We start from the raw sequence: 26,411 nt of genomic DNA, 5'->3' as shown, positions 1-26,411 counted from the left end.
AGTAAATTGATACCATATTATATTCAAATATGGACAACTGTAGATCATCATTTTTCATTTATATGATTGTTGCCCAGACATTTTATATAAGGAACTCAAACACAGAAGGAGAAATCTAGAAGATACTTATTAAATTCAGAGTCTGAAAGAAGCCCTGGGAGAACTATATAGTGTTCCCTCGATTTTCGCGGGTTCGAACTTCGCGAATAGCCTATACAGTGGTACCTCAAGATACGAACCCCTCGTCTTACAAACAACTCGTGATACGAACCCGGGGTTCAGAAAAATTTTGCCTCTTCTTACGAACTTTTTTCGAGTTACGAACCGGCGTTCGGAGACTGCTGGGAAGCCGCGCGGCTGTTTTAAAAGGTGACAGCCGGGCGGCGGGGCTTCCCAGAAGCCTCCCGAACGCCGGTTCGTAACTCGAACAAAGTTCGTAAGAAAAGGCAAAATTTTTCTGAACCCCGGGTTCGGTTCGGGAGGTTGCTGGGAAGCCCCCCAGCCCGGCTGTCACCTTTTAAAACAGCCGCGCCGCTTCCCAGCTGTCTCCCGAAGCCGAACGCGGAAGTTCGGCTTTGGCGTTCGGCTTCAGGAGACAGCTGGGAAGCGGCGCGGCTCTTTTAAAAGGTCGCAGCCGGCCTGGGGGGCTTCCCAGCACCACCCCGAACCCCGAACCCGGGTTCAGGGGGGTGCTGGGAAGCCCCCCAGGCCGGCTGCGACCTTTTAAAAGAGCCGCGCCGCTTCCCAGCTGTCTCCTGAAGCCGAACGCGGAAGTTCGGCTTTGCCGTTCGGCTTCAGGAGACAGATGGGAAGCGGCGCGGCTCTTTTAAAAGGTCGCAGCCGGCCTGGGGGGCTTCCCAGCACCCCCCCGAACCCGGGTTCGGGGGGGTGCTGGGAAGCCCCCCAGGCCAGCTGTCACCTTTTAAAACAGCCGCGCGGCTTCCCAGCAGTCGCCGAAAGCCGTTTTTTTTGCGAGGTTTTTTTTGGTTGCACGGATTAATTGACTTTACATTGTTTCCTATGGGAAACAATGTTTCGTCTTACGAACCTTTCGTCTTACGAACCTCCTCCTTGTACCAATTAAGTTCGTATCATGAGGTATTACTGTACCACGTTTTTTCAAAAAATATTAATTAAAAAATACTTCGCGGTTTTTTTCCTATACCACGGTTTTTCCCATCCGATGACATCACACTTCATCGCCAAACTAATAATTTTTGCAAATAAATAACCAAAAAAATAATTATTGTTAATAAATAATTATGTTTATAAATATCAGGATCACTAAGTGCCTTATTCAATGGTGAGTATCAGTAATAACGGTGAGTAAATGGTTGTTAAGGGAATGGGAAATGGTAATTTAGGGGTTTAAAGTGTTAAGGGATGGCTTGTGATACTGTCCATAGCCAAAAATGGTGTATTTACTTTCACATCTCTACTTTGCGGAAATTCGACTTTTGCAGGCGGTCTCGGAACGCATCCCCCGCGGAAATCGAGGGAACACTGTACTTGATGCTACATGACTTAGAAAGTTCTCTTCATTGAATGGATGGCATAGCCAGGTTGGTTCTGGAAATAGATGTTTCCATTCATTTAACTGCTTACTGATTAGATTTTCTACTTTAAATACTGCTTGTTGAAGGAGCAATCAAGTCATAAAATACCATGATCTGATTTCAGACAATTAGGTGGTACAAATTTTATTGGTAGTTCACAAACTGAAAAGCACATTAGTGATTCATTAATGAAAACTCTAATTTTATTACACTATTTGACATGGCATTTTGCTATGTACTAAAAATTTGTTACTTTCAAATATTCCTATTTTAAGACATCAATTTTACAGTGGAGAAATCTGCAGTGCCAACCATATAGTCCTTACGTGACCTAAATGAGAAAATAATTATTTTTCATTACTATTATTGAAGGAATCAATATTATGCATCAAACCCATCTCACCAGGCATGCAATTTATACATGATGGAAAAATTCTAAATTTCTTTTGTTAAAAAAATACATTTCTATCATACAAGATAGATTTCCAATCTGAAGCTTAACTTTATTTACAACATCTGTAACATCTAGGTGTCCAAATGAGACAGGAAAACAAAGACAAAAGGGGAAACTAGTAATAGGATCCTATCTATTCTTTTAAATAAGGAACATTAAAAGGTAAGCTGTATTGACAACATCCATCATTTACAAAACTACATTTAAGATGGACAAAAACATGGTTTCGTTGTCCTTTCCTCTAATCAATATATGTAGAATAAATATTACATAAAAACTAGAATTTATAAAATGATTTCATTTTGTATTAAAGACTCGTTATTGGCTCAGCCCCAAATATATATTTTTTTTAATGTGGCCAAATTTTGTTATACAGTATGCAGAATTAGGCAGATTCTAACTACCCATTGATAATTGTGATTGTAATTGTGATACACTACTTTATCTTTTTTTATTTTTGTTTTTTATTATTAATTTTAATGCTTTTATTTGCAATGCTGGTCTGTGACCATAATAAAAATTGATTGATAATTAAAGCCTTAGAGCAGGCCAGCACATCTCAAAAACATGCTGCTCAGAATGTTGAAGTTTTGTTACTAGTTTGCATGGCTCCACAGGTTTCGTAGCCATAAAACAGCTGCTAGCATTCTTAAGCATTTCTTTGTGGCCCAGAAGGATTTTTCATTTATCAACATGGCATTTTCCCATCAACAAATTGGGCATTCCTGACCTAGATCAAGCTAATAATTTTCTTTCTTAGATTATCACACTATTCTCCCTAGTTTTACTTTTCACCTTCGACCATGAAAGTTTTATAAACACAAAATTTTAAAAATATATTATGAAATCGCTTTGTGAATCCTGGTTAAAGATAATATAGATATAGATGCATTCTAACTTGTGTTGTAAAAAGAAAGTGAAAATTGCATAGCTTATAGAGCAGGAAACAAAGCACTGTACTGGATTCTCCTTTCTCTATTACACTTCTCAAAACTGCTTCAGAGAATTATACGGTCCTTTGGAGATGTAAGAAAGGAGAATTAGTGGAGTGCTCTGCCAAACTGATATAGACTTTGAAGTATCATGATCAAAAGGTTCTGGGCATTTGGGATGAAGTAAGAAGAGGTAAAAACTGATGTTCAGATTGCTGAGGAGAAGGGAGCACAAAATTCATATACCCATTAATACTTACACTTGTTCTTTAAGAGACTTGAGAAAAGACTCAGACACTTCCTGTGTTATTTCATCATCTAAGCTAGCCAAATAGGAATAGAGAAATTGAAAAGTCTCATATGGAATACGGGCTGGTCCACCCTCTGGATCCTCCGTCAGAATTTCACATGCATGCTTCATTGAACTGAGCAGGGTCTTTAAAAAGCCAAAACAACAAACAACTATACCTAAGAACACAAGGCAAGTACTAAGATTCACTTGTAGCTATTCTAATACTGTATTTAATTAGACTCATAGCATCTCTTTCCACAGAAATGTAGAATAACAGTAAAATGTCACTAGGGCAGCAAATGTGGAAAAGTAGCACAGATTTTTATAAATAGCCCCAGAATGAAAAATGCATTTATTTTGGTTTTCATCCCAGGTGCATTTATAAAATAAAATAAATTGGGAAAGACTATAAAATACCCAGAAATACCACTTCAAACAATATGCAGTTCTTAGTGAAAAGCATGCAAACCATCCACAGGTTTTAATGCATGTTGATTGCACATATTTAGTGAGGAAACCAGAATGTTGGCAATTTCTCATGGTTACAGCAGAAAATGTCACATATAATACTCCATAGGAGATTTATGTATTTTTCTTTACCTCTGCATGAGGTTAGTTCTCCATAATTCACCAACAGAAAACATGCTGACACTTAGGAAGAAATTTAGAACCATTCTCTTCCATCAGGCTTTTGATCTTGGGGGTGGCTATTTTATTTTATTGTATTGCTGGGTGCATTTATTAATTTTATCTATTTGTTCCAAATAAATGTTCTATGGCTTTGTGTTTTAAAGACTATAATCTGCCCATAACTATGCTTGGGGTGGAAAACAGATAGTACAAAACGTTTTAAATATCTCTTTTTCAGTCGAAATGGAAATCACAAAATATTTAATATGAAATGCTAGCAAACAGGAATTATTCAGTTTTAACACTATATTATTCATTTATTTTTATTTTAAATTTCTATCCCACCTATCTCACTATTAAGTGATTGTGGGCTGCTTACAAAAACATAAATAACAGAATAAAACAATTTCTGAATCTGCACCATGGCGCCCAGTGGCCCTATTCAGGATCACCTAGTCCCTCAATTGGTCATCTTTGGGGCAGAACAGAATAATTTGTTCGACACCTGGTGGACAAAATTTTAATGGTTTTATCAGTTTGAATCCTAAGTCATCCAGAGTGGTCACTAGACAGGCTGGGTGGCATATAAAACTAATAAATAAAATAAATTGAACCCATGTCATAAAGAACTTTAAAGGTGAAGACCAATATCGTTTTCAACACTTCCTCTAAAAAGTAGAGGTAAGAGTCTGGATAGAAATTGTTCAGAAAGATAAAATTTAAAGTTGATTTTTAAAGAAGGGGATATACCAAGGCCTCCTGAAAAGGTTACAGTCCCTTCTTGCAGTGATGCATTTTTTCACTGCTTGGACCCACATGCAGTTCCAATCCTGGAGGTTTTCACAACTAGGAGGGGCAATGATCAAGATGGCAGATTGTTGTGCTCATGGCAGAGGATCCTGTCCACGTCATCAGATCCAGCAGGACCAAACTATTCCCAGATAACTAGGCAAGACACTTGCAGACATCTCCAAGGAACTTGCTTAAGACTTAAGACGCCAATTGGGAATGAAGCCAAGCCATTTTGTCTACGAAAGGTTCCAGCTCCCTCCAGAGATTAGAATTGCCCCCACCCTCCTTGCCTTTCGCAAGCTCCTTAAAACCCACCTCTGTTGTCAGGCATGGGGGAATTGAGATATTCCTTTCCCCCCAGGCCTATGCAAGTTATGCATGGTATGTTTGTGTGTATGTTTTGTTTTTTAATAAGGTTTTTTATTGTTAGATTTGTAATATATTGTTTCTATTATTGTTGTGAGCCGCCCCGAGTGCAGAGAGGGGTGGCATACAAATCTAATAAATAATAATAATAATAATAAATTCCTCCACATGACCCTCAAGATGATCACCCAAGCCCTCCTTCCCCAGGAGGAACCAGGTGACCCTGAATAGTTCCACCAGATGACACTCTGTAGATGTAGTAAAAGCGGAGAAATATGTTACCATTCTTATCACGAGGTAGTCCTTAATAGTAACTCTGACCCATGTCCAGTTGGATTGATGCCTGGGTTTCCTCCAGCGGTATTCTAAGTTTGTCTGGGTTCTTTTATATTAGTTAGCACTAATAAAGTGGATTTCCATTAAATTCCTCTCAATTTCGAAATTAAAGACTTAAATAATAAAAACCCCTAGTATAGGTAGTCCTTGACTTGCAACTATATTGGAGTCTACCTATCACAGTCATAAGCCATTATGGGCGAAAATGAGTCAGTCATGTGACTGAATCAATTTTACAACCTTTTTTCTGGTGGTTTAGTGACTGCTATGGTTAAAGTGAATATCAAAGTTATTAAGTGAATCAATAGTTCGCTATGGCTGTAGTTTTGCCAAAAACTGGAAGGATGGACAAAACTCATAAAATGTAGTCATGTGACTGCAGGACCCTCAAAGAGCATAAATGAAGCTGAGCTGCTGAGCTCCAAAAGTTCAGTCCTGTAATCTGGGAGAGGTTTCCATTGTAATTTTGAATCAGGATTGTAAGTAATCCCAAAATAGGTCCATCATAACTTTGAACAGTTGCTAAATGGATCTAATTTGATCCAATTAATATTGTAAACGTATCACGGATCCTATCTTCTGAACCTGTTTTTTAAAATTCTCTTCCTATATTTAATTAAAAATAAAAATTATCTTTAAACACTTCTACTATTCATTTCAGTAGAACAACAATTCTATACAAGAAAGGCTTTTATATCTTACATACCCCACCAAGTGCACTACAGCAAAGGGCAAAAAATTTCATCCATTCTATTCCATCTTCAAAGATGTCTAATCCAAGAAGATTGCGCAGTTGTTCTAATGGTAAGCATAAAAACTTCCACTTTTTACGGAGATCTGTTATATCCACAGTCTTCTTATGAGACAACTATAAAAGCATATACATCATAAAGAAAATGTAAGAAAATTGGAAATTAACTGTTAATTAGCTAGTTCAAAACTAGTTGCTACCAGACAGACATGATTGCCTCCTGGTCATGAGCCATGGCCCATATGGAAATTGCCAAATAGACTGTGCGCCAGGATAATAACATCAAAGGACAATCTAAGAAAATGGGTCTTACCTACAGAAGATACAGGCAAGAACAATCTATCTTGCATATACTACAGTACATAAGAGCCATTCAATATCTATGGAGGAAAACCTCATTTGGCAAGAGAAAATGCTGTCAATGTGACCTGATATAGGTGAATATCATTTAGCTTTAATCTTATTTATTTTTCATACTTCTTAAAATATGCTTTATTTCTGTGACCTATTTTATATTTATTTTACTTGCCCAGTGTTGAATGTTATATGCAGGGCCGCCATCAGGAATTTTGGGACCCCATACAGCCTAAGTGTCTGGGCCCCCCCCCTCCCCGCCATTTTAAAACTACTTTATTTTGCGACATACCAATTATGTATGAAATTTACCTTCTTTGGGGAGGGGTGAAAGGGGAGAGTAAGAGAGGAAGGAGTGAAAGAAGGGAATGAGGGAGGAAAGAAGGGAGGAAGGAAAAGGAAAGCAAGAAATGGAGGGAGGAAAGGAAGGAAGGAAGGAAAGAAAGAAAGAAAGAAAGAAAGAAAGAAAGAAAGAAAGAAAGAAAGAAAGAAAGAAAGAAAGAAAGAAAGAAAGGGGGAAGGGACAGGAACAGAGGAAGGAAGCAAGGAAACTTATGAAGCAAGAAAGAAAGAGAATGAAAGAGAAATAAAAATAGAGAGGGGGAATGAAAGAAATGGAAGGAGGGAAGGAGAGAAAGAAAGAGAAAGAAAGAAAGCAAGAGAGAGAAAAAAGAATGAAAGAGCAAGAGAGCAAGAGAGCAAAAGAAAGAGAGAAAGAAAGAAAGAAAGAAAGGCAACTTCAAAGAAAAGCTCACTGAGCATCTCTCACTCTCTTTCTATCCCTCTTTCTTTCTCTCTCTTCCTTTCTATCTCTCCTCTTCCTTTATCTCCTCTCTCTCTCTCCCTCTCTTTCTCTCCCCCCTCTTTCCCTCTCTCCCTCTCTTGCTATCTCTCCCCCCTCTCCCTCTCTCTTTCTCTCTCTCCCTCTCTCTCTCTTTCTCCCCCTCTCTCCCTCTCTTTCTCCCTCTCCCTCTCTTTCTCTCTCTCCCTCCTCTCCATCTCTCTTTCTTCCTCTCCCTCTCTTTCTCTCTCTCCCCCCTCTCCCTCTCTTGCTATCTCTTTCTCTCCCCCCTTTCTCCCTCTCTCTTTCTCTCTCTCCCTCTCTTGCTATCTCTTTCTCTCTCTTTCTCCCCCCTCTCTCTTTCTCTCTCTCCCTCTCTTGCTATCTCTTTCTCTCCCCCCTCTCTCCCTATCTCTTTCTCTCTCTCCCTCTCTTGCTATCTCTTTCTCTCTCTTTCTCCCCCCTCTCTCCCTCTCTCTTTCTCCCTCTCCCTCATCCATCCCGGGGGTCTTTTTCGGACTTCCCAATCCAAGTCACGCAGCCTTGCGGAACTCCTGGTGGTCTCTCATCCCCGAATCAGCCAGGTAAACACGGCCCCCTCTTCCCTGGCCCGAAACCAGCGAAGGTCGGGGGAATTTCTGCGCAACCCCGGCCACTTTCGGGGTTAAATTCCTCTCCCCGCCCTCTCCGCACCTCCGAAGGGAGCAGGGCAGCGTTGCTGGGCTGGCCAATTCTGGGCGGGGGGCGAATTCCTCCTGGGGGGGGTGGAGGTGTGGATGTGTGCGTGCGCCCGGAAGGCGTCCGAACTTTGCCCGGCGGAGCTCTGCAAACGGGAGGGAGGGAGGCTGTTGCCCGGCCAGCGGGCACCAAACAGGGCAGGGCTCCATGGGAGGGGGCGCCCCGCGTGGGACCCCCCCGGCGGGCTCCGTCCGGTCGGGAAAAAGGGGAGCAGGGGTTTCTCGGCTGGGGCAGCGCTGGGGGCGCTCTGCACACGCTCAGGGGGCCCGAAGCTGTGTGTGAAAGGGAAGGGGAGGGGGCACCTCGTGTGGGACCCCCGATGGGCTCGCCTGCCTGCCCTGCCTGCTAGCCCCCTCAGGCGGCATATTCGGCTGTGGCTACGTGGCCGGCTTTGTCCCACGGGCTGGCGCTGGCAGAGGCGACAGTGACGGATTTAGGGGGGAACGGGGGCGGATAGACAGGCTTGGCTACCTCCCCCCCTCGCCTTTCTTTTCCTCAGCCAGTTCCGCGGCACCACTGAGCAGCCCCCGGGATCGGGTTGTTCCCGGGTGCGCCTTTTTTTTTTGGTAACCCCCATAAACGGGCGTCTCCTGGGGCTAGGGGGCCTCTGTTCGGCAGTCCACCCGTTTTTCTCGCGGAGTGCCCCCCTCCCCGATACTCTGTCTCCTTACCTGGCCAAATTGGCGCCTCCCTCCCTCGCCGGAAGAGCTGCCCATCTAGCAGTCCCGCTGCCCCATTGCCCAGCAGGGGATGATGGGCAAGGGACGCCTCGGGGAAGGAGGGCGGGAAGGAAAGGAGGGGGCTGGTGGGGGTTTAGGAAAGGGGAGCCCGCCGGGCACGAGGGAACGCTGGCCGCGCAGGGCTCTGAGGCCAGCCTTGCAGCTCCTCGGCGGGAGGAGCCGAAAGCCACCGGGAGAGGACTGGGCTCAGCAGGAGAAGCGCCGGGGGCCCCCCCCATTATTCAATTTTCCCGGGCCCGGTATGCCCCTCCCAGTAATACCCGTCTATCGGCGGCCCTGGTTATATGTCTATAATTCGAAGGTGCTTTTACACAAATAAAGAAAAGCTAGTTCAAAAATCATTTTAGTACAAATCATTTAAAAATCTATAGTGTTATTGTATTGTATTCTGCTGTTTAAAAATATTTTACCTGTTTATGCAAAACTTTAAGGAGGCCAGGGGTCAAACCAGTATCATTTTTCTGAGTGGCAACTGGCATTTCAACACGATCTTTTACAGGAAGAGGCTCTCCTCTTGACAATGCATAGAAGTACCTATCAGAATGCCATACCAAATACCGAAAAACAATTCAAGTTAAAAACATGATGCTAATGTATTAAGTTTTCAAAATCAATACCACAACTTACACTAAATAGGAAAAAAAGTATATTTTCATTTACTCCCTTCAGCTAGGGTTTGACAGGGATCAACTCTTGCTCTCTCAAACAGCTTTCTATTTAAGTGGATATATTTCCAAATAAAATAAAATAGTGCAGCTATCACCAATTTTAGGAATATCTCTGTAGGCTTAAAGGCATTTTTGAACACTCAGTATATCAGATTTCTTAAAATAATTTTAAATATCAAAACATATTGTAAAAGTCATGTGGGGCAGGAGGCTAGTTCACTTAAACAGCTATCTGTGAACAGACTAATGATATCTGTCTATGGTGATGTGTGAACACTGACATAATTACTCTGAACACAGATATACGTGTGTGTGTGTGTTTGTGTGAAATCTTCTTAATCAAGACACTTTACTTTGGTTTTCTATTTACCCATAAGACCATTGGAGAACATCACGTGGTTGGGTCCTGATAGCTGCTTTGGTAAATTGTTTCATAATATCTGGCAGTTCAGGTGGAACATGAATCTGCTGTGCACAGAACATAACATCTGGAACAGGCATGGTTATTCAAGATTCCAAACTAGAATCCTATGAAAACTAAAAAAAAAGTGTTCATTAACTAATATATTCTAAAATAAATGTGAGATGTATAAAGGCTTAATATATGTTAATATCATTCTTTATCACATACACTTCACTTTTCTCTTAACTGCTGTTCTGTTCGGGTCGTATGTGACCCGAAGCCAAGTTTGAGTCCCTGTAAAAGTTTTTCCCTGCATATCTGAAACTTGAAATTTCATGAGTTTTCATCATTTCAGGTGTTCTCTCTATGAGAATTTTTTTGGGGGGGTGGGGGGCTTAGTTTTTGCTGGGCAAAAAAACTTCCTAATGTTATGTTCGGGTCACATACGACCCGGACCGAAAACTCTTCATTTGAAGTGCTTATGTTTGGTCAATTTGAAAACTTTTTTCACTTGGAAGGTAGTCTGAACATTTCTGCACACAATGATATGAAAATTGAAATGAAAAAATTAATCCTTATTGGTTTATTTTGCACATAAATGTGTCTCCCCCCCGTTTTTGTGAATTTTTTTCAATTTATGGATAGTTTTGCTTGCAAAATCCATTCTATTTTACTGGAGTTGGTGTGGGATTGGTAGCTTGAACATTTCTGAATATAAGAAAAATATAAAGGAACTGAAAAAAATGATTCTTACTGGTTTTTTAACATCAGAAATAAGCCCCCCCCCCTCGGCTGCTTGCAATCATTTTCACTTTTTATTTTTTTATGCTCCAAATCCGAAATATTCTTTAAAATCTTAGGCATTCATTTACTCAATTTAACAATGCTGATCATCAAAAAATATTTTTGGGGTGGTGGCTAATTGTTTTCTGGGCAAAAAAAAATCATAACTTCGAGTCTGTTTCTGTTCGTATATGACCGGACCAAAAATAATTTTTTTAGGTACTTGAATTTGATCTTTTTGAAAACTTTTTCAACTGGAAAACTAGTTTGAACATTTATGAACATAATGATATGAAAATTGAACTGGAAAAATTGAGACTTATATTTTTATTTTGATCAAAATGCCCCTCCCCCCATCCTTTCTGAATTTCGTGTCAATTTCTATTTTTTAAGGCTACAAATCCCTAAGGAATTTCCCCCCAAAAGGTTTGATATACTAAATTGAACATTTCTGAATATAAGAAAAATATAAATGAACTGAAAAAAATGGTTCTTATTGGTTTATTTTTGCCACAAAAGGGACCCCCCCCCGGCCTTGCTGTGTGCCATTATTGTCACTGTTTATACATATTTGTCTAGAAATATTTGGAATATCCTTTCGAAAATCAACCACATTGTAGCCAGATAACTAATTTTATGAAAGAAATCCATTTTACTAAAAAAAAGTATGTAAGTTTGAAATTAACAGCATAATTTTTATATAAATTGAAATAACTTTATATGCAAAATAAACCAATATGCATCAATTTTTCCACTTCAATTTTCATATCATTATGTTCAGAAATGTTCAAGCTACAAATCCCACACCAACTTTAGCAAAATTGAATGTATTCTGCTAGCAAAACTATCCATAAAGTGAAGACTATGTCACAGAAACGGGGGGGAGGCACATTTATGTGCAAAATAAACCAATAAGGATTAATTTTCTCAGTTCAATTTTCATATAATTGTGTGCAGAAATGTTCAAGCTACCAATCCCACACCAACTTTAGTAAAATAGAATGGATTTTGCAAGCAAAACTATCCATAAATTGAAAAAACTTTCACAAAAACGGGGGGGGGAGGCACATTTATGTGCAAAATAAACCAATAAGGATTAATTTTTTCAGTTCAATTTTCATTCCATTGTGTGCAGAAATGTTCAAACATGTTTCCAGGTAAAAAAAGCTTTCAAAAAGACCGAATATAAGTACCTAAAATGATCAATTTGCAGTCCGGGTCAAATAGACCCGGGAACATAATATTAGGCAGTTTTTTCGAACAGCACACAAGGGTTAAGGAGTTAAAGACTATCCAACTTCACAGGAAATTAGTAACATCTCATAACTTTGGGTAGACTAAGGAATTATTTTTCCCAAGGTGCCCAATAAGCTTATACGGCTAACAAAATTTACTTTTATATTTTATTAAGCATTATCCCATCTTTTATTAAGCATTAACAAGCTGGAAATCCTTTTTCATATTATAACAGCTTACTCTGAAAATATATAAGCGTAAGCAGCACCTATTGATAACTGAAAGATGGTTATATACACAAACATAATTCAAAAAAGTCTTCTGATGATAGATTTGGTAGCCAATAAGTAGTAATAACAAAAACAATGCCAAATTTTCTAGTACAAAATTTAAAACTATATTAGGCTACATCTAAATTACAAAAGGAAACATTTGCTTGTATCAATATATCACTTTTGGTCATTTGCACATATTCAAAATGTTTTCCAGAACAATCCTTCCAACTTCCAGATTATAGGAGGGGAGGGGGAAAAGTAAATACAAACCACTATAAGTAGGTGATATATGCTTTGGTGGATTAGAATATCACTTCATAATTTGAGAGTGGATTCTCACATGCACTTGTTGCTCTGTCACAAAATATTTTGTATGTGTTCTAGTTCCTTTATTCTATCTTCCCATATCTGGCACTGATTATTATTGTCTTGTTAAAAATCAAGATTCTGGTAGCATTTGTCAAGACTAACAGATTAAAAGGCATTAGAAACAATTTATTCCTACTGTTGCTTAAATTTTAAAACCCTCTGGTAAATAGCCAAGCCTAGGTGTAACATGCTCCAGAATTCCCTACCTGAGAATTCATCAACCTGAGAACTTTCATTAGTAAGATGGGATTGCCACACATCATTAGATATCTACACCAGCTAAGCTATGCTGGTGTTTGTTTGTTTTGTCATTTTTTGTGATATTTTCTGAAGCAACTAGTAGTTACATAATTGTGTACAGAAGTCAAAAAAATATGCATGTAACTAGGTAAGTCAAATTGTCTCCCATTTGTTTTTCCATACCACTATAAAAAGTATTTTGAAAATAAATAAAACCTTAGAATAATGACTGCAATGGTGCCTGGTAAATCAGGTTTTAAATCTGTATTTCGTGAAATCAGAATTCTTATATTAGAATAAACATAGATTTAAGTTCTGCATATTAATCAAATGATTCTCAGGGAATTTAGAAAAAAATATATTGTTCTTAAGAATACAATTTTCCAGCAATAATATCCAGAGCCACAAATTAACGTTTTTCTCTTCTGAGGGGTCCTTGGTGTTCTCTGAGCTTCATTGTTTTCTTGCAGGCATTTCTTGCATTAGCACTGATGATGTTACTTAGTTTGGATAATGAAATGTCTACAACAAAACAACGGTGCTCAGAGAGTAGGACCCCTCAGGTACAAATCTCTTTTATTGATTTTTCTCTTCCAATATACAGTTTAAGTATCTACTAGATTACAGTGCGTTACATACTGCTATTAGTTTAATGCAAAAGTGCAGAGCATAACACACAGCAGAATAGTTTTCAATATACAAAATACTAAAATTACAATTAATGTTCATAGCAGCCTTCCACATCATCTTTGGTGGACAATATATGTCTAGGAAATACACTTTCTCTAAGGTAAATGTGATGAGATTGATAGTTTTAACATAGTAGTTCTCAAATATTTTGCTCTCAGGACTCCTTTATATTCTTTAAAATGTTTGAGGATCCCAAACAGTTTGGATTTATGTGAATTTCTCAGAGATCCCCCCCAGATCCCCACACCACACTTTGATGAAATTATTGATCTAACACATCTAGTTTAGAGAAAAAATAATTTATAGAACTTGATTTATAGAAAAGACCTTTGTGTGTGAGGAAAAGCAACACTAGCCAAATAAGATGATTTGGGGGGCAATTGCAGAAATACAAAGGCTTTCTTGTGAAGAAGGTCCTTTATTTACATATAGACATTTCTAAATCCACTCCCTTAAGGAATTCAGTTTTATTAAATACATTATTATTTATTAAATAATATTTAGGCTTTTACTTTTAGGTACTGCTCGCCTATTTAAAACATTGCTAGCCTAAGATTCTCTTCTGGGTTTTTTTCGGTGAATAAGATTAAATCACGAAGTGCAGCCTTGACTGCAATTACTGTGTAGGTTCTTTTAAATATATATTTTGCAGTCCACCATGTAACCCATACAGTATTCATAACTCACTGTGGGGGTAGCAAGTGTAATTCTACTTCTCAGATTTGTATTGAATAAACGCGTTTTCAGCTGATAGCGTGATGTAACTAACAATAAATATTCCGGATGGACAGGAGCGAGGGAGTCTAGTTTAAAAATCCTTTCAGGTAGGAATTTAACTGGGAGGGTGGTGGTCAGTCATTCATAAGTATATACACCTCCTCTCTCTAGTTGCGGGACATCATAAAAAGGTATCCTAAGCACTCTATAGAAAGGGGAGCATAAATGTACCGTACCGCAAATAAAGCAGTATCCCCAACTAAATACCCCTCCCCAGTCCCACGCTTGAAATGGCAGCTTCGTCCCCGTCCTCCGGCTCAAGCGGCTCTTCTGCTCTAACGGCTAGTTGCCGTTCAACGGAAAAAACAATTGGTGGAGGCGCCGCTACGCCAAAGGCTTCGTTTCTCCGCTTGAAAGGTCTGAGCTAGTTAGGTTGCCATGGCAACGCGCGCGCGCCTATCCCGTAGCAACGACGAAAAGAATCGAGAATTGACAGCCGTGAGCCGCCGTTGGTCGTCCTATTTCGCCGAATCTCTATGGTACTTCCCCCCCCTCCCCTCGCCTCCTGCCCTAGAATTTACATCAACTGTCGTACTGTAGTTTCCTGCGCCGACTTACTTTTTACGTCAATCTCGGTAACACGAGGCCGCGCGACCCTTGATGACGCATGCGTAAGCTGAAAACGTGGCGCCCCCAAGCAGGCGCGGTTAGCATTGCACAGCGCTTCCTTCGAAACTGCTCAATATTTGAGGAGGAACTTGTTAAAGATGTCCTCTGGGATAAACTTTAAAGCACATTTTAAAATGCTGTTTAATCTTTAATTTTAAAAAGGAGAGGGTAGATAGGAGAGCGTAGATACACGGTAAATTTTTCAAAAGGAGAGCCATAGCACACTTTTAAATATTACTTTTATTATTAAAAGCTTAAAGTATTAAAGCCAAAGACCCAAAGATTGTACACCAACATATGAATACCAGATGTTGGATATTCTCTTTGGTTAAATAAAGGGCTACAACGCAACACTGTTCGGAAAAAGATTATTCTACTGGAAGTTAGAAAGCATGCCACTTAGTTTCTCTGAAATGCTCATAGAAATAAATTGTACAGGAGAGACTTCTTCAATGAAAAAAAATCACACCTCTATATGGAAACAGGGATGCACCTTTGTACAGTATGTCTTCTCTTAACAAACAGCAAAGCCTGCTTGAAAAGGAGATGTGTCTGTATTAAAACGCTCACTTCTAGACCTACAAGGAACTAGAAAAGGTTTAGAACTGCAACACTTGTCAAACTACAGGCCAAATATTTATGCATATATGTAGCTATAGAAACTTAATATTCTAAATACTTACACATATATGTAGCTACAGAAATTTAATATTCTATTAGAACAAATATTTTAAGAAATTAAATTGATTACAAATGAAACAAAGTTAAGCACAATTGCTAATTTCCAGCAACTTTGGACAGATACAGATTTTCTAATAATATGTACTTTCCTTTGGCAGTTTTAAACATATTTTGCAATTTAATCACAGCAGACAGACTTCAATGTTTGGCACTGTGGTTAGGATTTGTATGTAAATTTTCTGGATCTTGGGGCCTAAAAGAAAGGCACAAAAGTACGGCATATACACAAGAATGTAAAAAATAATGAAGTGAAATGGAATAAAACGTATGTTACATACAAGTCAGTTTCTATCACTGAAATAATACAGTATACAATTCACCTTTTGGGCAAACCAGGACATGTTAAATAAAACATTTTGTACATTATTTTAAGTTATCAAATACACATGAAGATGATCAAGTATAAAAGAAATGTTATAAAGCAAACTATTTATAATTACTGTTAAATAGCAGCAAAAAGAAAACAAGTACCAATACTTTTTCTTAACAAATTTTAATAATCATTGAACACCAGGTTGTCTGGGATAAAAACACAAATTACAAGTTACCACATTTCTGCAAAATGCTACAGGAAGAAGCACAGCATTGCTGGCAATATCCTAGTGGAAAAACTGGACTGCTTTGTCTTTTTTTAAAAACAAAGATGTCAAGGATTAATTTTGTGCAACTGAAAGTTTGTCGCTAGAAAATGCTGTAATTGTGGGCAAACTATACTCTTGCACAAAATACTGAAATTGTAGTATCTGCATTTCCAAAAGAAATAGATACAAAAACTCAGAAGTGAGATCTGTCTAAAGTACAGACAGTTAAAAGCAAGTGGAGGATTTTGGCTATCTTTTCATTACTATGTTTTTTACTATGTTTAACAGCAACAAAATAAAAAAGCATTAATCCTTGCTTTACTCAAACTGCTAAAATAGAGGTAATGCTCAAATTGTCAATAGTGGAAAAAGAACATAACCCCATCTCTGTACTTTAGCAGTGTGCATGAGTATAAATTATTGGAAACCTAGACTCCTAATCTTCACCCCCATCCTAAAATCATGGAACCCAAATAACTCTGTTTAGTACAAAAACATGCTGAAGACAGCAAGCTATTTGATAACATAATTTAACTACATTATATTCAGGGGTGCAGTCCTGAGTGGTAACACAGGTGCATAGCATTTTCTGAATGCAATAAATCTAAAAAAACCTCAACATTTTTGAATAGGATATTGCATTTTCAAGCACATAAAGAAATCGAAAGGTTTCATATTTCATCTTGTGTTTCAGAAGTAACGACATTAAAATATATTACTTGCATAAAAGAATTATACATATAAAAATAACTTGACTTGGGGGATACTTTTGGTGCAATTACTGTAAAAATCAACTGATTCTTTAATGTTTCTGTTTCTTGTACTAGCTGTTAATACTATAGTATTTAGATTCCCTCCTCCATACACAAATTCATAAATCCTTTAGAATTAATTGCCATGCAGAATGCTGACCATTTCTAAAATTGCAGATGCTCATTTTTAATAAAACGGAGTATCAGCTCCATGGTATACTTTGTGATTTTGGTTGCAATAAAGTTCTAGCAAATCAGAAAAAGTTGTAACATTTTTTTATCATTTACTTTTTCTGTATTTGGTAAATAAGTCAAGAGCCATTTCTTCTATATTCAAATGTAAATAAATTTATGCACATTTCAATTCATAGTAAAGGAAATATTGACATACACAATGGAAATAAACTCTTACACAAACTTCTCAATTAGCTGGTTTAGGTATTTATGTCACTTGTAATGAATTATAAGTGCATAAAATTTCATTAAAATTCTGTCTTCCAGTTCCAAAAAATTAATGCTTCACAGCCAAGCAATTAAAATTGTCTGAAGGAGAAAATTTGTCCTGATCCATTCTTCTGTACAGTATTAAAATGAAGTCACATGAAAAAAAAATCAGGCAATAGAAAATGTACAACAGCTTTGATGTTATACAGAAATATTTTTTAAAAAATCAAATGAAATTCATGTTTTCTTATCACAGCCACTTCATTGCTGACTGTAATGGTTATTTCATTTTCATATCCTTGATAAGCTAGACATTGCTATAAAAATGCAATTGATTCTTTTGAAATATATATCTTGCCTACAGCAATATTGTTTTGTGGCACATGTCAACAGAACAACAATCCAAAATAAAGTGACAACTAGATTTAATAAATTAATATTCTTTAAAGATGTACAATGAACATTCATTTTAATCCAAGGTTGTAGGGTATTGGGATATTGCTATTTACACATTTACAGATCTCAGGACTGGTAAATTCAGAAATTGCAGATAGTACACAGCCTTAACTGCTATCTGAATGCCATGAGAAAAGAAGCCAAAATTAAAATATAAAAACCCAGCTGAGAAAATAGTTTGGAAATACCCAAATAATAATGACCAGTCTATGACAAAGAACACAAAGGCAAAGGAGGATCAAGTAATTCCATGTGACCATTTCTATTCTTGTGAAGACTGAGGAGGTGACGGTGATGTCCCTTGTTTCCCAGTTTTTCGTTCATAATTCACAAGTCGTTGCCCAACAAGATATCTAGGATTTAAAAGAGGGTTTTTAAAAAAAAAAAAAAGTCTTCATTTCAGTTTGGTTCTGAAATGAAATACTAACTGAAGGAACATTTCTTCATTTCACTGTAGTTTAAAAAAAAGAAACTTCCATTGTTTTCAAGAGATACAGGAAGGCAGCATTACCACTATAATCTAGTCAAACCACAATAATAAAAAATTCTGACACTATGAGTGATACTATGAATGTCAAGAATTCTGTCCATGGTTCCCAAGTATTCCAGCTTCCTAAATATTTAGAAGATTGTCTCTTTACTCTGGGGTTAATAAATGTTAACTAGAATACTTACTTATCATTTTTAATATGTTCATAAAGGCGCTTGAATTGACGGACCTGAAAGGATAAGATTCCCATCAAAACTACTACCATGAGTAGAAAAGGATAAATCCGTCGTTGTACTAAATTTTGCATCTCAGGAGTGACACCTGTAAATAGTAATAGAAGAACAATGAAAGTAAAGATCAGATTAATGCAAATTCTAAACTTTTCTATTACTAATGTGAAACGTTAATGTTAATTACCTTTTCATTTGTAATAATCTATAACTATAAACAATTATAAAAATATTACATTTCAACTAATGCATTCTTTTAAAGTAAAGGTTATATGTTTATCTTTATTAATGCCATTAACGTATTTTGAAAAAGCAGTTAATACCTGTGACATAATAGCATATTCTTAAAAATTAAGAAATTGAGGTTAACCCAAGAGCTCAACAACTAGTCTCTTTTCTATTCATTCAAAATTGATTCTTTACTATTTCTCCCTTACTATGGATTCTTGGTAACACCAGGACCTTTGTGTAAGATTCCATTTCCCTGCTGAGATCCAAAAAGGCAAACAATATCATTTGCCTTCTTTATATTAAATTATTTAAAAGTTTTTATTTAATATGCTGGTTCTGGTACTTGAGTAACCACCAGACCATATCATAAGATTATCAGGAATTCACAGCTGACATATATCCCTAATGAAAATTTTAAAGGGTGTATGTGTCACATATATAGGATAGATAGGTCAAACTGATTTTCATACTGGTATAGCAGCTACATTCTAGACCAGTGATTTTTAATCTTTTTTGAGCCGGGGCTCATTTTTTACATTTACGAAATCCTGGGGCACATTGAGCCGGGGGGAGGGTGGGGGCTAAAAAAAGTTTGGACAAAAAAATTCTCCCTCTTCCTCCCTTTCGCTCCCTTTCGCTCTATTTCTCTCTCCCTCCCTCTTTCTCTGCCTTCCTTCTTTCTCTCTCCATCCCTCTTTCTTTCTCTTCCTTCCTCCCTCTCTTTTTTGCTCTCTTTCTCTCTCCCTCCCTACCTCCCTCTAAGTCTTTCTCTCTCTCTCCTTCCCTCCCTCTCTTTCTCTCTCTCTCTTGCTTTCTCTCTCTTTCTTGTTCTCTTTCTCTCTCTCTCTTGCTTGCTTTCTCTCTCTGAGCTTCGCGGCACACCTGACCATGTCTCACGGCACACTAGTGTGCCCCGGCACACTTGTTGAAAAACACTGTTCTAGACTGATAAGAGTGAACAAGTGAAGCAGACTGTACTGTCCACTGAATGCCAGCTATGCTTCCAGTCTTCAACTTCCCAAAGGAAATTCAACAGGTTCTTGGTCACCTGCTGGCCAAATTCATAGAAATTAGAACTATTAAAACTATGGCATATTTGATCCCTATTTTATATTGATTTTTATATTCATTCATCTCAAACTTGCTCCAGATTCAGAAAACACTTGCAAACATGATAGAAGCACAAAATAATTTTCTATATTCTATGAACTCTCATTTCAATAATCTATTGAAATCAACAGTTGAAAAATAACTGAAGTGATTATTTTGGGGTTGGTACAGATGTTTATGTTGTGATTACTGAACTTATACTACTTTGTAATAATTTTTATTATAATGCAAATATGACTTGTCTTGAGGTAAGATAAATAAAGCTATACACTTTATAAATAAATTTGAAAAAAATGTCATCCCATCAATCTTTCGTTCTATCTTTCTGTCATTCATTTAAATTGTACCGTATGAAGATTTGATATTTTAATATAATAATGATAATATATTTACACTGTAAATCTTAACCATTGCCATTTGCACTTACCTAACAAAGGTGTAACACCAGAAGCTACAATATAAGGTACACAGAGAGAAAGCAGTAAAACTGAAATAACAGGTGCTGCAAGCTTTTGGATTATGAAGTGTAAGTCAATATTTCGAATTCCATTTGCATAAACCTGAAATATAAGATTAAAAATATATGAATGATTGTCCAGCAAGATTATATTTGGTGCAAAGCTTATATTCATAACTGGAAGAGACTGCCAACATAAACACAGAGATGAGAGGTGCATTTCATTTTTAGCTATATTGGTTTTGGCCTCCTATCAAACATGGATTTTACCAATAGCTGCAAAAAAGAGGTAAAGATTAGGAATATAATTCATATTGTTAAGCAAACAGAATGACCCAGACAACACAATGTTTATTAAGCACTAATTAAATATAACAGTAGAAAATTAATAACACTTTATAAAACATACATATTTTTTCTTTCCTAGGGTTCCTATGAGAACTCTAAGATGGGCTGAGAAATAATGATTGTGATAAGCTTCCCAGAATGAGGACAATATTTCACTGCCTCAAAAATACCTAAACAAGGCCACAGTAATCATGATCTAAATTAAGGAAATGAATGATTACCATTTAGTTGATTTGCAAACAGAATATTAAAGTCTTTGGAGAGGGGCAGCATAGAAATCCAATAAATAAATAAAATAAAGTACAATATGTCTCAGAAGTGAGTACGCCCCCACACATTTTGTAAATATTTAAGTATATCTTTTCATGTGACTACATTTAAGAAACAACACTTGGCTACAATGTAAGTAGTGAGTATTCAGCTTGTACCCTGTTTCCCAGAAAATAAGACAGCGTCTTATATTAATTTTTGCTCCCAAAGATGTGCTAAGTCTTATTTTCAGGGGATGTCTTATTTTTTTTCAATGAAGAATTCGCATTTATTGCTGAACAAAAAAAAGAACATTTATTATATACTGTATAGTAGTCGTCATCACAAACCATCACGTAGTTGATGATTTTACGATATTGATTATGTTATATTAATGTTTTTTAAATTAAATTTTTAAATTTTTTAATATTAGATTTGTATTGCATTGTACTGTTGCTATGTTGTGAGCCGCCCCGAGTCTTCAGAGAAGGGTGGCATACAAATCTAATAAATTAAATTAAATTAATAAATTAAACCAGCATAACCAGATAAACTGTGAATCCTATCAAGAATTTCTTACTACTACCGTACCATTATTTCCATGTACAACAAATATATTTTCTTCAAATATGCGTTATATATGTTCTGTTCGGGAATGCTGCGAAATGAAACGTCTCCTGCGTCTTACTTTCGGGGGATGCCTTATATTACTACGAAACATCTCCTATGTCTTACTTTCAGAGGTGACTTACTTTCGGGGAAACAGCGTATAACAGTATAAATGTGCTGTTCCCTCAAAATAACACAACACACAGCTATTAATGTCTAAGTTGATGACAACAAAAGTGAGTGCATCCTTAAGTGATAATGTCCAAATGGGGCCTAAGTAGCTATTTTCCCTCCCTGGTGTCAAGTGACTCATTATTGGTACAAGGTCTCAGGTATGAAAGGGAAGCCACAATTGTGAAGTAAATCTGGCTTCCCCATTGACTTTGCTTGTCAAAAGATTAGACCCTGCAACTGTCATAAATGAGAGTCAGTTCCCAAAAACATTCATGTCCCTTTTTCCAGCGTCACTGTAACTTCGAACAATCACTAAATGAAGCGTTGTAAGTTGATGACTACATGTATTTTCTCCTTTCCTTTTTTCCCCTCCCCTCAGGATACTACATGATCTTCCAAATTGGCTCTGGAACAGAATTCACGGATGTGCAAGAGAAAAAAATTATCGCCACTCAGTTTTCCGAGGAAAACAATTCCAACTAAAAAGAAATGCCATTAATTATATCATACATTGATATATTCCATCAATATTATGGTCACTAAAACAAGGTAAATATTTCTAACCTGTTCAATGACTGTTTTCAGCCACCATTGTGGCCCCATTAAAGTTATGGCAGCAATTATTTTAGCATGCAGAACACCAAGGGCCCAGTCCTATTTAAACAAAAGCAAATATTGTAGCTATTATTTCAATAGAGCATTTTCTCAGTCTAATTAAGTTAGTTAAATTAGGAAACAAACGTTGTGTGAAACATATTTATCATCAGTATAGGAATGTGAATTCAGAAATTCCCATAAAAACAATTTTTCAACTTTTGATGAAAATCCACACGGAACATCTACCTGATTTGCCAAGTGGCTGTCACTTAGTTATGATATTAAAATTGTCCAGATTAATGAAGTTGCTGATCCTATTTATAATAGATTTCTATACAATATCAAAAGTGATTACATAGGAGGCTATTATTATTTTTTTTTAAATTGCCAATCTCTTCTAACACTGAAGATAATGAAATGTCTGCAAGCAAACAACCAAGCTCAGAGAGTACTAAGAATTCCACAGGTAGGATTAGAACTGAACACAATTATGTAAGCAGACATGTACAGAGATGTTTGGTGAAAAAAGCTAAAATATTTTATGAAAGAATAGAAAGCAATTTTCTAAGTCCATTTTCAATATTATTATTTCTGTATGTTTTGAAAGATACATTGATTTAAGCCTAAATTTAGGATCAGAATGTCTCAAGAAGAGCATTATCTGAAACATATTATTTGGCACCTTGAAGTTTTCTTTCAGGGTTAGCCATCACATAAAGTAGATAAAGAGTCAGCATAAGGTCTTCTCAGTTCTGAAATCTAGAATATGAAATAGCCTTGAAAGGAGGTGTATTTTGAATGACATAGACTATTTCTTTAAGCAGACTTTTTCAGAACCTTAATTGCATTATATGCTTTGCTGCTTTTAAAACTCTACATTTTAACTGCTATTGATTCTCCTTGCTAGTTTAAATTTTTTGATCATATTTTAATTTCATAAGATATTGCGTTCACAAGGTAGACCCTTTATGTGTCTACCTTCAATTACAGATTAGCGATTATAGAAGCAGCAATAACTGACCTGCCAGGGGTAGAATAGCGGGGTCTGATCCAAGGGAACTCTTAGGGGAGCAACAATGACTAGCTCAAACAAAAGTCCAAGCAGGAGTGGAACTACACCAGCCAGCAATGCAGCAACAATTAATGTCTTCATTATCTAAAGAAGAAGAAAAGTTTCATTTATTGAGAATAACATAATATGCTGTTTTTAAATAGATAAGTGGGTACATAAATAACATTAATACCAAGATAAACTCAAACATATATAAACTTTTGCAGATGCATAAAACCAGAATTAAAAGAGACATATTTTTTACTTAAATCAGATGTGTGACAAAATTAGCATGTCAGCTGGGTGTCAAAGCAATACCATCATGTCATCAAAAAGGGTGTATGTTTCTGTTAATTTTTAAAATGTCCTTTCCCCCCTCTATGTTAAGCTTACTAGACTTATGACTAACAGTGACCCAAAATTGTGAAATGATTTCTGTTGAATTTCAGAATTCACACAGAAATTCAGCAAAAGAACTCCATTGTTTTGGATTGTAGTTCAGAGAGGAAGAGTACCGAGGCAAGCTTGATATTTCTTGTTGTTCTGCCTTTTTTGCCTGGGAAATTAGATAAAACTGAAAAAATACAGACCCGGTGAGATGTCAAAGGGTTGAAAAGTATCACTTTTGTGCCTGTTGTTGTCTGTCCATCCAATGTTTTCGAATTTTTTTAAATGATTGCAATAGTCCTTATTTAATGACCAGTTGCTTAATGACCATTCAGAGTTATGATACCCTTGGAAAGGGTGTTTTATGGCCTGAAAAACACTTCTGACTGTCACAAAATATTGTAAATCCCGCTCCCATTACATCATTGCAATCTGGACACTTGGCAACCTGTTCCTCCTTATGTCTGGTTGCCAAGCGCACTATGGTCACATGATTATCATTTGTAATCTTCTCTACTAGCCTCCATAGAAAGTGAATGGGAAAACTAGCAAGAAAGGTTGCGAGCTGATGCCCACAAGCTGAAAGGATTTTGTTTCATTGCTGGAGGATGACTGAAAGAGCTCTGTTCAAGCTGTACCTGTTTGGATCTTGACAGTCAAAATCCAAACAGACATAGAACTTAAAATCCTTCTGTAGAGCTCTCCGCAGAGCTGGGGAGAGAAGGATCCCAAGTTCCATGCATACTTAGATCTTTGCTGCCAAAATTCAAGCATGCACAGAACTTAAAATCCCTTTTTTTTCTACCTGTATTCCACAGTGGTGGGGAGAGGAGAGTTTTGCGTTCCATGTATGCTTGGAAATCCAGGCAGAAATGGAGTTTGGGGCAATCATCTCCTTCCCTCCGCAGAGAGCTTTGCAGAGGAGGGGAGAAAGAGATTTGGGATTCTGGGCATGCTTGAATTTTTGCAGATCCAGACATGTGCAAATTTGAGAGCGAACAGACTGCTTCTGGGGAGAGGAGGAGCCCAAACGCTGTGCTTGCCTGAACCTTAGCAGCCAAAATCCAAGCATGCATGAAGCTGCAAATTCCTATCTCATCATGGAGAGCCCACAGGGGCAAGAGAGATGATTGTAAGCTACAGGCACAGAGCTCAAAATTCCTCTCTGCTTACAAAAGCCCCACAGGCATTTTAAAAAGTAAAACACAAAAAAATATTTTCTAGGGGTTTTTAAAAATATTTTTTCTTTAAGATTAAAAATTGTCTTGTTAATTATATAGGTATAAAATAAATAAGAAAATAAAAAGAGAGAACTGTTCTTTTTCTGATGCTCAACTGGAATTATATTAACTGCTAACATTCATAAATTAGAGTAATGGAGAATATCCATGGCAGTTGTGGCAAGTGGGTGATCAGGAGCATTTAATCATTCATTTAATGGTAAATGGATATTGTCTCGTCAAATCCATATCGGCACTGATTTTGTGAATGAACAGCTTATAAGAACTTCCAAAATTATACTCTTACAATTCCAATATTGTAAATCCTTGCATTCAGACTGTGTGCTTTTTCAAATTACTAATATTAATTTTCTTCTGTAGCTTTCCTGTTTCCAAGGAAACATTTGTTATAATTATAGCATGATCCAAGTGACATGGTCTCATTGCATTTATTGAATTCTCTTCCAAATTAAAAAAAAAGAATAAATGTTCTAACAACTTACCATGAGGGACCATTCCTTTACCTTCTGAAAAATCACTTGACGACCTTGTGGCATCCAAGCAACAAGTACCGTCACAGCCCTAATTGTTAGCCAGCAAACATACAGTCCACAAGCAGCTGTATATAATTCATGGATTTTAGCAGTTCCTGTCCAAAAAGACATCAGCCAGCGGCCAGCAAACACTAAAAGCAAAAAAATATTAATTATTGCAAGTAAGAAAGCTTTGTACTATCTTATGGTCATAAAATATTATGGATCCAAAAAACTTTGTTTGTTGGCTGCAAATATTTAATGTAATTGAAAACAATTTTTAATATTTGGGAATCCATTGTTTAATAAAGGAATGGATGGATGAAATTCTAGCAAGTTATTGTAAAATTACTTTTTATTGATCCAAATAGTATGCATTGCAAGGGCATTGCACAGTTGCATTACCCAAAAAACAATGGGTGGTTACAAAAACACTTGTCACTCTTTGTACTACATTGTCCGTTTCTTATAAAGTCAAAAGCACACTGAGTTTTTTTCTAGGAAACTGAATTGTGTACCAGATAGATTATATATATAATTCGGTATATTATGATTTACAAAGCTCTTGGAGGTTTGCAATAAAAACAAATTTAAAATCCATACATTTAAAGTAAAACAAGTGATTAATACTAGCAATTAAAATCAACAGCTAAAATGCTGAACAAGAAAATGTACGTATTTTGAAGGCCTTTTTAGAAGCCAATAAAAATGTTAGGCCCTTCAACTCTGCAAAAGCAGCATTCCCAGGACTTGGAGTGGCAACACAGAATAACTTGATTCCAACTTGCCACCAAACTAGCAACTGTGGGGAAAACAATAAATGCTGATATTCATAAACAGGCATTCTCTAATATAACTTGGGCTGGCATTTATGTCTGAAGAAAGATTCAGAAATAATTCAGTTTCTATTCTATCACTCTAACTACTGAATGTATTGGTTTCTATCATTTTAATTATTTTTACCACTAACTTAAGACAG

The 26,411-nt window shown here is 36.9% G+C and overlaps 2 protein-coding genes across 4 annotated transcripts in view; both read right to left on the bottom strand.

Annotated features, from left to right (window-relative positions):
* Positions 1–1,684: 1,684 nt before the first annotated feature.
* On the bottom strand, positions 1,685–14,523 carry ROPN1L (rhophilin associated tail protein 1 like). 2 transcript variants are annotated; one of them, XM_070747072.1, is made up of 6 exons: positions 14,074–14,523; positions 9,761–9,927; positions 9,133–9,256; positions 6,065–6,226; positions 3,203–3,378; positions 1,685–1,887 (listed from the first exon to the last, which is right to left on the bottom strand). In XM_070747072.1, exons 2-6 carry the CDS (start codon positions 9,889–9,891, stop codon positions 1,827–1,829), a joined length of 654 nt encoding a protein of 217 aa, XP_070603173.1. In that variant the 5' UTR covers positions 9,892–9,927; positions 14,074–14,523; the 3' UTR covers positions 1,685–1,826. The 2 variants fall into 2 exon arrangements, with proteins under 2 accessions (XP_070603173.1, XP_070603172.1); XM_070747071.1 differs by having other exon boundaries at positions 14,340–14,523.
* Positions 14,524–15,990: 1,467 nt separating this feature from the next.
* MARCHF6 (membrane associated ring-CH-type finger 6) overlaps positions 15,991–26,411 on the bottom strand; it is a 64,514-nt gene continuing 54,093 nt past the window's right edge. For both annotated transcript variants that reach the window (XM_070747070.1, XM_070747069.1), the window contains exons 21-26: positions 25,403–25,584; positions 23,263–23,397; positions 22,209–22,298; positions 20,235–20,367; positions 18,422–18,557; positions 15,991–18,099 (exon numbers count right to left, since the gene is read on the bottom strand). In XM_070747070.1, coding sequence (XP_070603171.1) covers positions 18,009–18,099; positions 18,422–18,557; positions 20,235–20,367; positions 22,209–22,298; positions 23,263–23,397; positions 25,403–25,584 — 767 coding nt within the window. In that variant the 3' untranslated portion in view covers positions 15,991–18,008. The remainder of the gene's footprint in view (positions 18,100–18,421; positions 18,558–20,234; positions 20,368–22,208; positions 22,299–23,262; positions 23,398–25,402; positions 25,585–26,411) is intronic.

Source organism: Erythrolamprus reginae, chromosome 3 (genome assembly GCF_031021105.1).
Source record: "Erythrolamprus reginae isolate rEryReg1 chromosome 3, rEryReg1.hap1, whole genome shotgun sequence".
Classification (NCBI taxonomy): Eukaryota; Metazoa; Chordata; class Lepidosauria; order Squamata; family Dipsadidae; genus Erythrolamprus; species Erythrolamprus reginae.
Note: the sequence above shows the minus strand (reverse complement) of the source record. Positions and strands in the feature narration are given on the sequence as shown.

Coding starts and splice junctions, on each gene's coding strand:
- ROPN1L (XM_070747072.1), bottom strand. CDS start 9,891: ATGCCTGTTCCAGATGTTATGTTCTGTGCACAGCAGATTCATGTTCCA. Junction 3,379..6,064: donor GCTGTAGTGCACTTGGTGGG/GTATGTAAGATA, acceptor GGCTTTTTAAAG/ACCCTGCTCAGTTCAATGAA. Junction 1,888..3,202: donor AAGTCTCTTAAAGAACAAGT/GTAAGTATTAAT, acceptor TTTCTCATTTAG/GTCACGTAAGGACTATATGG.